Here is a 14,776-nt window from a genome sequence, read left to right as displayed (position 1 = left end):
TGGATCACAGTGGCACTGAGACCACTTAGAGAGAGAGATACAATGAGTCTGGTCTACAGTCTTAGCTAAAAGGCAGTTGGGAGTGGATGTGTCATTACACAAAGTAAAACTATTTCCCCATGTTTATTCCCCCCCTACTGTTCCTCACACGTTCTTGTCAACTGCTGGAAATGGCCCACCTTGATTATCACTACAAAAGGTTTTTTTTTCTCTCCTGCTGGTAATAGCTCACCTTACCTGATCACTCTTGTTACAGAGTGTATGGTAACACCCATTGCTTCATGTTCTCTGTGTATACAAAATCTCCCCACTGTATTTTCCACTGCATGCATCCAATGAAGTGAGCTGTAGCTCACAAAAGCTTATGCTCAAATAAATTTGTTAGTCTCTAAGGTGCCACCAGTATTTCTTTTCTTCAGACACCACTGAGTCCCATAGGGAAGCCCTAGGAGGCAGCTGTAATTTAGGTGTCTGGGGCAGGTCTAAATTACACCAGGGGCCTCCTCTCCAGGCCTAATGTGATTTAAAACCACCTTACACCCCCACCTACCTCTTTTCTCCTAGGCTGCGAGGTCTGTTCTTCCCCTCTCAGAGGCACAGTATAAAATCTCACCCTTAGCCTTACTATTTGCTATTTTTAAATAAGGCCTATATATGCCCAATAGTTATCACCCTGAATTAATGACCACTGTACTTCAGATGACTGATATTTGCTTGTCAGGCAAATGATATTACTCCCACCCCCTACTTGAGGCATGATCCAAAGCCCATAGAAATAAAAGTGAGTCTTTCTATTAAGTCCAGTAGAGTTTGGATAAGGTCCTTTGTCCCCTGTCAATGCTGCATTTTGCTATATCTGATCAATGACTTCCATTTATTAAGATTCTTATTTATATCAAGTTTTGACAGCAAATAAAAAAACCCACAAATATCTAGATGCTATAAATGAATAATAACTGTTTGCAAGTATGTGATGTGTCATAAACATTATAAAATAGGATAAAACTACCAAAATAAAATCAATCAAAATCCCATTGAGGAATGAAATCCCAGAAACCCAGAGTTCCTGAGACCAGAATGAGTAAACGTTTGTGTCTTTGGAATAGGAGTTAGGCTTGCTGGATGCTAAACCATGAAAGCCTGTGCAGCCTTTATGGCATAATTGAGCATCCTAATTGCTGCTGAACAGAGCCATGCAATTATTCCATACAATTCTCAACATTGGATTTGTTATATCCTATCTGATATTTATTGAGAATTTTGTAAACACTGTTTTACCCAATTATTGACAGCTAACTGAAAAAAATATGTGCTGTATTCCTCTCCAGTTGAAATTGAGAGACCCATTAATGCAAAAGCCTCATCCTTCCTTGATGAATTCACTTCAGAATTCTGTCAAAATGGGGCAAGTTTTCACTAACTGAAACAAAAATGATCAGAACAAGGCTAATTTTTTTAAATTTAGTTGCGGTGATGTGATTTCCTCCTCTACTTTTGCTCCTTCAGCTTTCTGATGCCTATTTGGCTTTCTAGAGACAGCATTTATTTTTTATAACAGAAAAGAAGTGATGTTTCTCGTGGAACTGGGGTTACTGCCTAGCTGGTATTTGACTGGCCTGGTCAGCTTTTTTATGGATTTGCCAGTAGACAAAAAAAATAATTTAATCTGCCCCGGGGGGGGTTGGGGGGGGGTTCAAGTTTGTCTAAAGATTTGCAATATTATCACAATACACAAGGATATCTAATATTAAAAGTTTCTGAGTTCAGCTAAAATGCTGCAGTGTTCAGACTTCCACAGTTTAAGCACTAATAGATCAAAACTGTTGAAAATACAGCAGCTGTCTGCCCACCAACACACAAGTGCACCACGCATGTGTGATAGAGGATTTGAGTCACGCCAGAGTGAGGAGACATCGAAGGCATATTAAATCATGGAAGAATAGAGCGACAGTGCGAGTGATCCTACTACACCCCTGGGAAAAAAAAAAAACTCACATCAGAAACTGCCCATTCAATGACAACAGGCTAAAACGAAACAGTCTGCAAAGACCGGCTGGCAAAATTTGCTGATGAAACAAAAGCCCGTTTGTTATCATTGATGTTATCAGTCTTATCTATACATGTTCTCTCTCTGGATACTGTAACTGGGCTGTTGCATAGCTGCTTTGTGGTTGGGGGTTAGGGTTGGAGTGCAAGCTAGTTTCAAAACGGTGAAAGACTTGATTGTACATAGACCAGTACTTGCACTATTCAGTCCTGCATTGCTCACACTTGTGACTACTGATGCTTCTGATTATGGACTTGGGGCTGTCTTCACACAACTTCATGAGGAGAACACAGAGAGGACTGTGGCATTTGCTTCAAGGACACTAAGTAACGCTGAGAAAAAAATATTCTACAGTCATTATATAGTCTTTCAGCACAAATATCAGTTTTATCCTTGCATTTTCCATTTTAAAGCTACAAAACAAACATAAATGCCACTAATAGCAGTGTGGATATTTCTCTTTTGCCATTTATACATAGTTTACTAACTGAAAAAAAAATCTCAATGAGGAAATATTAACAAACTATCCTATCAAACTTACAGGGAAAGGAACTTTAGGTTAAGAATTATAATTAGATTATTTTTAGATCAATTTTATACTATTTTATAGTTCTATTCTCTGCCTATATAATTGTATCATCATATCTTCATTATTCAACTGTCCCCCAATATTTTCCTAAAATGTTCAGAGCTGATTACTCACGGTACTTTCCGCCTAACACGCTGCTGCCACAAGGCATGAGTCTTTACTTAAAGTTGAATCAGTAACGTCTTAAAAGAGGTTATCACATGAAGAAAATTTGTTCTGCTTTCTGCCCTCTAATAGCAGTTCACCAGGCTGCCGAAGGTAGTTTAACCCATAGAACTTTGATCTTTTCCAGGCTGCTGACCAAATAAATGTTTAAGAGGGTCATATGCACGCAATATAAATCCGTAGTCTCAAGGGTTAAAGACACTAGCTGAAAGCACCAATAGCATTACTACACGTGGTAAAGGACTAAAGAACTACAGACCTGCAGCGTTTAAAAAAACAAAGTTAAGTACAAGAGTCTGACCTAGCAACTCTTGGTCATGTTAGTAATTCTTATTCATATGAGTACAGTTTTCAAGATCCGTCCCTAAAAATGCAAGCCAAAGCAATTTGCTTTCTAAATTTACATCATCCTAACAGGGTTTTCAAAATACTGCATTAAATTCAAGTAAGTTACAGAACTATTAGCAATGGAAAAAATTCTAAATATAATATTCACAGCATGACTGCAACAATATAAAGACTGGAATTAATTAATTGGAATTAATTTGCAAACTGGATATAATTAACTTAGGCTTGAATAAAGACTGGGAGTGGATGGGTCGTTACACAAAGTAGAACTATTTCCCCATGTTTATTCCCCCCCACTGTTCCTCAGACCTTCTGGTCAACTGCTGGAAATGGCCCACCTTGATTATCACTACAAAAGGTTCCCTCCTTCCCCCTCTCTCCTGCTGGTAATAACTCACTTTACCTGATCACTCTTGTTACAGTGTGTATGGCAACACCCATTTTTTCATGTTCTCTGTGCCTATAAATCTCCCCACTGTATTTTCCACTGCAGGCATCCGATGAAGTGAGCTGTAGCTCACAAAAGCTTATGCTCAAATAAATTTGTTAGTCTCTAAGGTGCCACAAGTCCTCCTTTTCTTTTTGCTAATATAAAGACAAACAGTCAGTAAACATATAATTATATAATTAAATAAGTTACACAGTACAGTGTCACATCTGCAGCAAGAGAATGTGACAGACTGGAATTACAACAAACTCAGTTACTTAAAGTAACTTAGGCACATATTGACCTTAACATCAAACACTGACACAGTGTTAAAAGTAATTTCACAAAGCTCATCTTTCTACTCCATAGTAAAACTACATTACCCTGCAGTTAGCAGCCATTTCAGACAAAGAATGAGGAAGTTCTTAAACATGCAAACAACACTGTGGTAAGAACAGCTTTTTCCACAGACCTGCGTTTTCTATGTAAAGACTAAACAACACTGTCTCTGAACACGTGACCATCTGCAGTTAACTAGAAGTCAGATACATGAAACTTATTCCTCTGACCACAGCAAAATTGAATGCAACACTAAAAAGAAAACCAAAAAAACAAACAAAAAAACTATAAGCAATTTAACTTTCTCTCAAGTAGAGATACATTAATGGATCTTTGCTATCAGATTAGGGTGTGTTTACATTTGGTGCTGGGAATAGAATGTAGCCACAGCCATAGCTAAAAATAGAATGTAGCTTCAGTGGTGCAAGTAGCTAGTCACACTGTTCCCTCTAAGCTGTGCGCGTGTGCACGCACACAGATCCTAAACCCTGCGCACACTGCAAAACACCACGCGCACAAAAATTTGCACAGAAGCAAACAATTTGCACAGAAGAAATTTTTTGCGCACACGGCCTGTCAAAAATTAGAGGGAACATTGCCTAGCGACCCTGAGGTACATGCCTATTAGCTGGGCCCCTGCTGTCACTCTAGCCACACTCTGTTTTTAGCATACTAGCTGGGTCATAGCTAGTGTGGGTATGTCTCCTTCAGCTAGGATTTACATCCCCAGCTCCGAATGTAGACATACCTTTAGTGAACATCATAAACCAAATTCTCTTGCCAGACCTGAGGAGAAGGAGATAGACATTTGACTAGACATAACACTCAATTATGCAACCCTTGCTCACACTGAGCAGCACTTATTCACTTGAGTGGTACAACTGAAATAAATATTTTAACTGGCTGTTAGAAAGGGGATAGAAGTTAGAAAGTGCAGCAGGACTAGTCAAATTAAAAAACAAACAACCTGGGAGATGGGTGAGTAAAACAGATGAATAAATATAGGTAGCCTACAACCAAGAGTCAGCAGCCTTAGTACGGATGGTGGCAGACGGATGAGCAGTATGAAGTGCAATTTACATAATATGGATATCTAGTAGCGCATATATTTTAATTTTTATGTTTGTCAAAATTCAGTCACTTTGTGGTAGATGAAAATGAAAAGCATTAGCAATTGTTTGTCTATTAAGCCTCTGATGTGTCAGCTAAAAGGGGCCCTGGATTGGCCCTATGTGAATTAAGACATATGTACCTCCATCCATCTCACTCACCATCTGTGTCTTCGCAAAAAGAAAAGGAGTATTTGTGGCACCTTAGAGACTAACCAATTTATTTGAGCATGAGCTTTCATGAGCTACAGCTCACTTCATCGGATGCAGACCGTGGAAACTGCAGCAGACTTGGGTCTTTGTGTGGTGTTTAGCAGTCACTCAGAGACAAGCTGCTGTACAGAGATATGCTTCATTCAGTATCTCAGCTTCAATTGCCTCTGTGTTAAATATCTTAAAAAGTACAGTCCCCACAACTTCCTTTCCCAGCCAAATTTAACAACCATGAACAATCAACATTTATATAAATACAGACCTTCAAATATTTATAACCACCCTACTAATTACATTTACTAACGATATTCTATTAGTCTCTGAGGTACCTTGTACTCTCTCTTGATATCTCCCTTGAGATATCAATACAACTGTTGTCAGGAGGAAGTAAGTCAATTTGTTCTGATGGTTTCATGTCCTAGGACTTATCTGTCTTAACCTGTTTTGGTTGGTCCCTTTCTCAGAACTATTCAGGCAAAAGTGAAGGCTCAGTGCTTCTTATTCTCCCACTAAAATAAAAAATAACATTACCTTCTGTCTGTCTTCCTTTTTACTGGCATTCATTGCTGGCAGATAGAGAATGAATCACTGTTTGAACTTCCACTGGTTGCCTTTCACATTTCCAGAGAGCGTCAGCTCCAGTGGAGATTTTAAGTTCTCTGTTCTTCCACTCAGGCTATTTTCTTAATTTCTTTTTCATCATGGTACCTTGGGGCATTCAGTAATCACAGACAAAGTGCTTGACAAATCTGCTTCATTCAGTGTCTCAGTTCCAACAGCCTCTGAGTAACATAACTTTAGCTTCTTAAAGTTACAGTACCACACTCCACATATCCAGGAAAACCCTTGTTTAGAGCTTGTCTAGTTCTTGTTAACGTGAAAGCAGGCTCATGCTCCAAACGGTGGGAGAGAGGTCTTGTTATATGGGAAGAGAGGAGAGCGCCTCTGCTGGTGTTGAAGAGTCCATCCATCCATTAATATGAACAGGATGAGGTTGGGCTCAGGCCATTGAAAGCCCAGTGTTAGGAAGCAAATGCAAGCAACACTGGAGGCAACTGGGCTGGATATGTTATGAAGATCAACCCCAGTAAGAGCAACCAGAGGAGGAAACTAGGTCAACTAAAGCTCACTGTTAAGAAATGAGATGTTGGAGTGGAGGTGTTTGGGGAGAAACATGGTTATGTTTAGGTACGTATTTAGATGATTAAGTGGTTGGGTGCAGGGCTATGTATGACCATATAGGTAGGCTAGGACTAAGGATGCTGCAGAACGAGAACATCTCTGAATAGCAGATTTCCAGGCTCATTTTTAGGACCATAGGGTGCTCAGCACTGCTATACCAGGCACTGTGACCCAAGGCCAGTGGTGTGCCATGACTGCTGCTTGTTAATACCATTCAGAATTGTCTCATTGTTGCCTTCCTCTACCCTTCTGTTTGTTTTACCCATCTGTCATCTCCTCTTATATTAAGACTCTAAGCTGTTTAGGGCAGATGAAGTCTTTTCATTATGTGTGCACTGCACCTAGATCAATGGGAACCTTGTTTCCTTATTGGGGCCTCCAGGTCATACTGCAATACAGCCAATCAACCACAGTGCCCCCACCATAATACTGATATAAAAAATGTATACAACATTTTTCTCCCAATCCTACCTAGAGAATAAATATTTTTTAAAACCCCTGTTCAAATACATAAGAAAAAGAAATGAGATTATCCAATAACGTGGCTATTTTGATACTGTGTTCCAGGGCATGTAGTTCATGGAAGTAGCATATTTTGCCCTGTTACAACTACCACCAATCACGCTTATTGCTGGAAGACTCTACAGTGCATGTGTCATAAATATAAAGGGAAGGGTAACCACCTTTCTGTATACAATGCTATAAAATCCCTCCTGGTCACAGGCAAAATCCTTTCACCTATAAAGGGTTAAGAAGCTAACGTACCTGACCCAAAATGACCAATGAGGGAACAAGATACTTTCAAATCTGGAGCAGGGAAAAAAGTTTTTGTCTGTCTGTGTGATACCTTTGCTGGGAACAGGTCAAGGATGCAAGCCTTCCAACTCCTGTAAAGTTAGAAAGTAATCTAGCTAGAAAATGCATTAGGTTTTCTTTGTGTTTTGGCTTGTAAAATTTGCTGTGCTGGAGGAAATGTGTATTCCTGTTTTTGTGTCTTTTTGTAACTTAAGGTTTTGCCGAGAGGGATTCTCTATGTTTTGAATCTGATTACCCTGTAAAGTATTTACCATCCTGATTTTACAGAGGTGATTCTTTTACCTTTTCTTTCATTAAAATTCTTCTTTTAAGAACCTGATTGATTTTTCAGTGTTCTTAAGATCCAAGGGTTTGGGTCTGTGTTCACCTGTACCAATTGGTGAGGATAATATTATTAAGCCTTCCCCAGGGAAGAGGCTGTAGGGGGGATATTGAGGGGGGGGAAGAAGACTCCAAGTGGTCTCTTTCCCTGTTCTTTGTTTAAATCGCTTGGTGATGGCAGCATACTGTTCAAGGACAAGGCAAAGTTTGTACCTTGGGGAAGTTTTTAACCTAAGCTGGTAAGAATAAGCTTAGGGGGTCTTTCATGCAGGTCCCCACATCTGTACCCTAGAGTTCAGAGTGGGGAAGGAACCTTGACAGCATGTGTGTGCAAATGATGGTTAAATTAAGCAAACACATTTAGCTGTAATAAAGACCAAGTCTTGTATCTCTCTAGAAGGCTGATGAAGGCCTTTCAGCAGCAGAACTGGTCTGGTTCATCTGCTCAAAGGGGAATGGGGAAGCTGTGCAGACAGTGCTCTACCTTTATACAACTTGATTCTGTTGTCTCTGCTTGGGAAGACTAAACATTTTCAGAACATTCAGCTCAGAGTCTCACATCAAGATTAATTGACCAAATCATCCACAGATGTCATCCCAAGGCACAGCGAACTTCAACACCTCAAGCTAAATGGCAGCAACTGCCTAGTAAATTCTAGTGTAAAATCTTTGCTCTTTCTCCACTGAGTTTGTTATTCCTGTTTTGTTCCTTCCAAAAGTCCTTTGAGACCCTCCCTTCCTCCAGAGTTCCAGGCACATTAAAATCCCTAGTAACTCCTGGCTACTGGAGGGGTTTCACCTGCTCCCGCTTAATCCAGAAGTCTGGCCCTTGAGTATCCTCAAGTACAGGGTTATGTTTTAACCTCTTGCAGGAATAGGCTGGACCAAGTCTACACATTCATGTCAATTTACAGGCAATAGCTCATCCTGCTTCTGTCAGGTTCTAATTTTGGCACTGAGTAAATCTGTGAAATTGTCAGATCTTCATTCCATTTTACTTGACCATGTGTTGTAGAAATCAGGCAAGGTACTAACAAACTTCAACAGGACTTTGTTTGTAAAGTGGAAACCTCTTTATCAAGCTGCTGCTGCACCCTCGATAGCTCTCACTCAGCCTCCTCAACTCCTCCCCCCTCCTTCCTGTTTCCTGTCCTTTCAGACTCCCAACAGCCAGTGCTCCCAGTTCTAATAATTACAAGCAGCATCTAAACACCACATTCCCTCCTCTCTTAAGAAACTCTCCCAATTCAAATAAACATTGTTGTTCTCACCACAGGAACAAATATGAAACAAGACACTATACTGTTGGCAGAAATATTACACTGAAAACACTGTAGATGTTACATAACATAGTCCCTCATCCAGATAGGTGGTTGTCTGGGTCTGACAGGCTGTCTCTCAAACCCCGGTTCCAGTGCAATGTCTTGTTGTGTTGATACTACGGTGAAGTCTTCCAATGCAGAGTGGGTGTTGGCATAATCTCCTCTTGGTGCATAGGCAGGTGCAAGATAAGAAACATTCTATACCCACCCATCAGAAAGTCGATAGGTGTAAGATCCCTTCTTCTCTATGATTTTAAGAGGAGCTGTGAATTTATGGTCCCCTTTGCGTAAAATTCCAGGTTTTCATATTCTAACGAAGGAACCACAGTCAGACTTTGGTTCCTTAGCACCCCACCGCTTGTCTGTGAAAGTCTTATATTTTGCTTGGTTCTGTTCAACTGATTTCTCACATCGTCCTCGGTTGGGGGCTCAGGTCATGCCTTTAACAATCCAGCAATGTTTAGTTTAGTATTCATTTGTTTCCCATGCAGTAACTCTGCGGGTGATCTTTGCGTTGTGGCATGTCATGTAGCCCAGTATACTTGCAAGAAATCAGTATTCAGAGTAGCAGCCGTGTTAGTCTGTATTCGCAAAAAGAAAAGGAGTACTATGCCACTAGTACTCCTTTTCTTTTTAAGAAATCAGTAGTGAATGTTATCCATAATCACCCTTCCAGTTTAGCTGTTTGCAAACTTTCTTTCAAACTTCTGTTAAACCGTTCTATTTCCTCATTGGCTTGAAGATAATATAGGGATGCCCTTCTGTGTAAAATGCTCCTCTCTGCTAGAAAAGTTTCAAACTCCAGGGAAGTAAATTGACTACCATTATCTGAAACCAGTTCTTTGGGGTTACCTTCCCTGCTAAAAATTGAAGAAAGGAACTTAATTACTGTAGCAGAAGAGATTTGCAATGTAAACGCTACCTCAGGCCATTTACTGAAATACTCTGTTAAAGTGATGGCATAACGGCAGTCAATTGGAGCAGTATCAAAGGGTCCTACAATGTCAATTGCTACTTTTTCCCATGCAGATTCAGGAAGAGGAACAGGCTGTGATGGAGGGGTACATGTCACTGCTGTCATATCATGCATTTGGCAAGTGACACAGGATTTTATGAGTGCTTCTGATTGAGAGTCCATCCCTGGCCACCAATACGGATCCCGTAGTCGGTGTTTGGTTTTGACAATTCCTTGATGAGTATCGTGTGCCAGGTGTAGGAGTTTTGACTGTAATTCTTCTGGCACAAGTAGCCGGTGTGTACCTCGTAGCACACAGCCATCAAGCAAAGAAAGTTTATCCCGAACTCTAAAATCAGAGAGCAAAACTGGGTCAAGGTTTAGGGTGACTGAGCCATCTCTTTGTCAGAAATTCCCATAGTTTTTTTTTAATTGGACAAGCTAAACAAGCAGCTTGAAATTGTTCTCTTGTAACTGCAGTAAGAGTGCTTGTAATAAGTGCAACTACTACATCCTCATCCTCCGGTGGACCATCTGGTGAAGGCAAAGGCAGGCGAGAAAGGCAATCAGCTACCACATTTTGGTTTTCAGGCTTATATTCCAGTTCAAAATTGAAAGAGAGTAGTCTTGCAGACCATCTAGCAATACGATATCCTGCTCTTCCCAGTCCTTTTGTGGTGAGCAACATTGTCAAAGGGCTGTGGTCTGTGCACAACTTGAATGTGCGGCCCCATAGGTAAGTTCTCAATTTTTCAGTAGCCCAGACAAAAGCAAGTGCTTCTTTTTCAACTGTAGAATATTTTCTCTCAGCATTACTTAGTGTCCTTGAAGCAAATGACACAGTCCTCTCTGCGTTCTCCTCATGAAGTTGTGTGAGGACAGCCCCAAGTCCATAATCAGAAGCATCAGTAGTCACAAGTGTGGGCAATGCAGGACTGAATAGTGGAAGTACTGGACTATGTACAATCAAGTCTTTCACCATTTTGAAACTAGCTTGTGCATCCATTGTCCACACTAAGGCTGAACTTCTCCGTAGTAATTCTCATAACAGTTCAATGACAGAAGCATAATTGGGAATGAATTTTGCATACCAGGAGGTAAGACCCAAGAAGGAACGTAAGGTTTGCAAATCTGTTGGAGGAGGAACATTTGTAATTGCCAGGATACGATCTGGATCAGGTTTTAGTCCAGCCTGTGAAATTGTATGCCCCAGAAAGGAGAGTTCAGTTTGTCTAAATTTGCATTTGGACCGATTGAGCTTGAGGCCTGCTTTGCTGATGCAGTTTAGTACAGACTGCAGGTTATTGTCATGCTCCTCAGAAGTATTTCCAAATACAATAATATCATCCAGATAGCACTGAACTCCATGTTGATTCTTCAGAATCAATTATACCATTTTTTGGAAGGCACTTGGGGCAGATGTGAGATGTATGGAACACATTTAAAACGAAATGGTCTCTCATGTGTAATAAAGCTGTGAGGTCTCTGCTATCTTCATACAACATAACCTGGTGGTATGCACTCTGCAAATCAAGAGTAGAAAACATCTTTGCTCCACGGAGTTCTGCAAATACTTCTTCTATGTGAGGAAGAGGATGGCTGTCAATCACAATAGCTCTATTTGGCTCCCTTAAGTCCACACAAAGATTAATGCCTCCACCCTTCTTCTGCGTCAGTACTATAGGTGAAACCCATTCCGAGGAGTCAATCCCTTCAATAATGTCCTTTTGAACAAGTTTTCTAAGTTCCTCTGAAACAGCTTCCCTGACTGAAAATGGTAAGCACCGTAACTTCTGTCATACAGGCATCACATGATTCCGCATTTTAACTTTATGCAGAAACCCATAAGCACAGCTGAGTTTCTCCTCAACCTGGTGTTGGGTCCCAGCTGAAACCGGTGTGTGTACTGCAAGAGTACTTTGCTGAGGAGGATCAATTCATCCATTAACTACTCTGAGATTTAAAGCAGCCAATAAATCTCTGCCAAGGTCAGGAGTGCCTTTGTGGACAATGTAGAACTCTGCAGTTACACAGCAATCACCAAAAGTAAGTATTGCTGGCAGGCAGACATGTACTGAAATATGTTTTTTCAAATAGCACACCAAGTGAAGTTTGGGTTCAGTAAGAGGCACATCTTTAAAGTAATTCAAAGAGATGGAATCAGGTAGTATAGATACTGCTGAGACAGTGGCCAACATTAGCTGAATAGAGTGTGATTTGCCTGAGGGTATGGTGGAAACATTTACAGTGCACTTTATTTGTTCTGGAATATGTGCAGTAGTGATTTTGTCCATGCACAGCACAGTAACATCTGGTATTGTAACTCCATGCATCTGTTGATTGAATTGGCTTCTGTGACATACTTCAGCAAAATGCCCAATCTTTTTGCAATGATTGCACTGAGCTACTTTTGCTGGACATCCTGTGTAGCTTGCAAGGTGTTGTGGGGATCCACAGCGAAAGCATGATTTTTTCTGTATTTTGAATTTGCTGATTCAGTGGTTTTCCATTAGTTTTCCTCTTGTAATTGTTTATCTGCAGTGATAGTGAACTTTTCTGCAAAGGAGTCACAGCCTGGACTGAGCCTTCTGTATCCATGCTCATTATTTTGGCTTCAGCTGTAGCTGACTCAATCTGAGTAGCAATGGTTATTGCTTTTTCTAGTGTAAGTTGTGGTTCTAGACGTAAGCATTCTCTTACATGAAGCATGACTGTTTTCTCAATGAGCTGGTCTCTAATCATCTCATCTGCCATATTCCCAAAGTCACAAGTTACAATCAGACTCCTCAGGGAAGCAATTTCAATTCCCAGTTTCAATGAAGTCACACAAATGAGGGTCATTCTTGTCAGTTGCCAGCATTACAGTCTCCCCTGGTTTCTGCTCACACTGGCGAAATCTGTAGCGATTAGCTACTACATTCACTTTTGGCACAAAAAAGTTCTTTAATGCAGTGAGTGCAGTCTCATATTTATTGTCTGCAAGGGGAAAAGTGTAAAACATATGCTGCCCGTCTGCTCCAAGGCAGTGGATTAGCAGAACACACTTTCTTACTTCAGAAATCTCTGTAGTACTGATTGCAAGCAGATAATTCTCAAACATATGGATCCAGGCAGTAAAAGCAATTGGAGGCTCACCTGGGCTTTGTAAAAAGGGTGCAGGTGGGTTCAGAGGCAGAAGATCCATCCTCGTCGCAAAAATGTTGTAGCAACTAGGCAAGGTACTAACAAACTTCAATAGGATTTTATTTTTAAAGTGGAAACCTCTTTACCAAGCTGCTGCTGCACTCACGGGAGCTGTCACTCAGCCTCCTCAACTCCTCCTCCCTCCTTCCTCTTTCCTGTCCTTTCAGACCCCCAACAGCCAGTGCTCCCAGTTCTAATAATTACAAGCAGCATCTAAACACCACACCATGTTCCCCTCTCCCTCATGCTTTCTCCTGACTTCTCTCCATAGTTATGATCCTTCCTTCTAAATTTATACAACAGCATTGAAGTAGCTCCTGTGAAACTCACTACCCTTTTGATGGCCAAACTGAGCTTCCAGAATCTTCTTGCTTGTTTGACACACTTTTCCCTTCTTTTCTCTTCATTTGAGTTTTCAAATGTGGGTTCCTCCACCCATCATGTAACCTACAGCTGTCCTCTTCTCTCTTCATGCTTCTGTACAGTTGTCATTTTCATTCCCTTATCAGCCTTTAAGCTAGTATTAGTGGTTCAAGGTCCATTTTTCAAGTACAGTATGTTAGAAAAATAAGTAGAAATAAGAAACTCAGAACCTATAGGTTTGTATACAGTAGTAGCTGGGAGAATCTCTGACCATGCATTAGCATTGGTGGTACCGACAGTGGGATGATAATAAAAAAAAAAAAGTGTTCAGGTGTTTTACCTCTGTCTCACCTAGAACTACTCCAGACAAGGGTATTTAAACAAGAATGGTTACAATGCCTGAGCCCTGTCTATACTAGTGCTCCCAGTCTGGATAATCTCAATGGAGCTGCAACAGTGGTAGAGCAACGCTAGGATAGATGCAGCCTATGGGTATCCCAGTGAACTAGCAAAGGGCTGCCTTCTGATACCCTTTTGATCTGCTTAAAGCAACAATATTCAACAGAATTATACAAATATTCCATCTGGAGCAATGAGGAGTTGGCCACTGGAAAGTTCCCTGCTGCAAAGGACAACTTATTGCTGCTCATTATCTTGATTTATTGCAGAGGAATAGGGGACTTTTCACATATTTTTACAGTTTAGTGGATATTTGTAGTACTGTATAGCAAGGGGACAACCCAGGCATTTGGAAATCCAGTGAGCTTTCTTTTACTCACCCATTTTCGCTAGTAAGCCTGACCCACCAAATACATAGCAGCAGTTGAGGTGCTAATGAAGGGTAAACTTTATTTCTAGGCCACTAGAGACACTGTGAACAAAGAAACCCTTGATGATATCCTTTTACAGTCACAGAGATTTTAACTGCCGCTTAGCATACTTAGGCTACGTCTATGCTTGCAGCTGGGTTGTGATTCCCAGCCCGTGCCGACATACTCACGTTTGCGCTCATCAAGCTGGTGCGCTGAAAATAGTGGCATAGCCATGGTAGCATGGGCAGTTGCAAGCAGAGGCGTGGGCTACCTGCCCCAACTACATCCCTGGTGCAGGTTTGTACTCACAAGCTAGCTCATGCCGCTGCTCCTTGTGCTATCCCAGCTACAGTACTAATTTTAGCATGCTGGTGGGCTGAGAGCTGGCGTAAGTATGTCTAAGCAAGCCAGGAATCACAGCCCTAGTGCCAAGTGTAAATGTAGCCACAGTTTGACTTCCACATCCTAGCATGGAAATATCATTTTGGACTGGACAAAGTAAGGAAAAGGGATTGGGACAGCAGAGTCTTGGATCCACCCATTCACTCCCCCTTATTTGCCCATTCCCCATAGGTGCTGGTACTA

At 41.0% G+C, this 14,776-nt stretch overlaps 1 protein-coding gene across 12 annotated transcripts in view; it reads right to left on the bottom strand.

Moving 5' to 3' along the window:
• Positions 1-4,042, bottom strand: part of KYNU (kynureninase) — a 90,403-nt gene extending 86,361 nt beyond the window's left edge. For 9 of the 12 annotated variants that reach the window (XR_012154227.1, XR_012154228.1, XR_012154229.1 and 6 more), the window contains exon 1: positions 3,960-4,042. Coding sequence is in view for 4 of the 12 variants with exons in the window: in XM_073305388.1 (XP_073161489.1) it covers positions 3,960-3,977 (18 nt within the window). In the remaining 8 variants the exon portion in view is untranslated. Of the gene's footprint in view, positions 1-1,995; positions 2,380-2,750; positions 3,008-3,959 lie in introns of those variants that run through there. The other 3 variants (XM_073305389.1, XM_073305391.1, XM_073305390.1) reach the window with 3 other exon arrangements.
• Between the last annotated feature and the right edge of the window lie 10,734 nt (positions 4,043-14,776).

The sequence above is a fragment of the Lepidochelys kempii genome, chromosome 11 (assembly GCF_965140265.1).
Source record: "Lepidochelys kempii isolate rLepKem1 chromosome 11, rLepKem1.hap2, whole genome shotgun sequence".
Classification (NCBI taxonomy): domain Eukaryota; kingdom Metazoa; phylum Chordata; order Testudines; family Cheloniidae; genus Lepidochelys; species Lepidochelys kempii.
The sequence above is the reverse complement of the archived record's forward strand: the minus strand, read 5'-3'. Positions and strand labels throughout refer to the sequence as shown.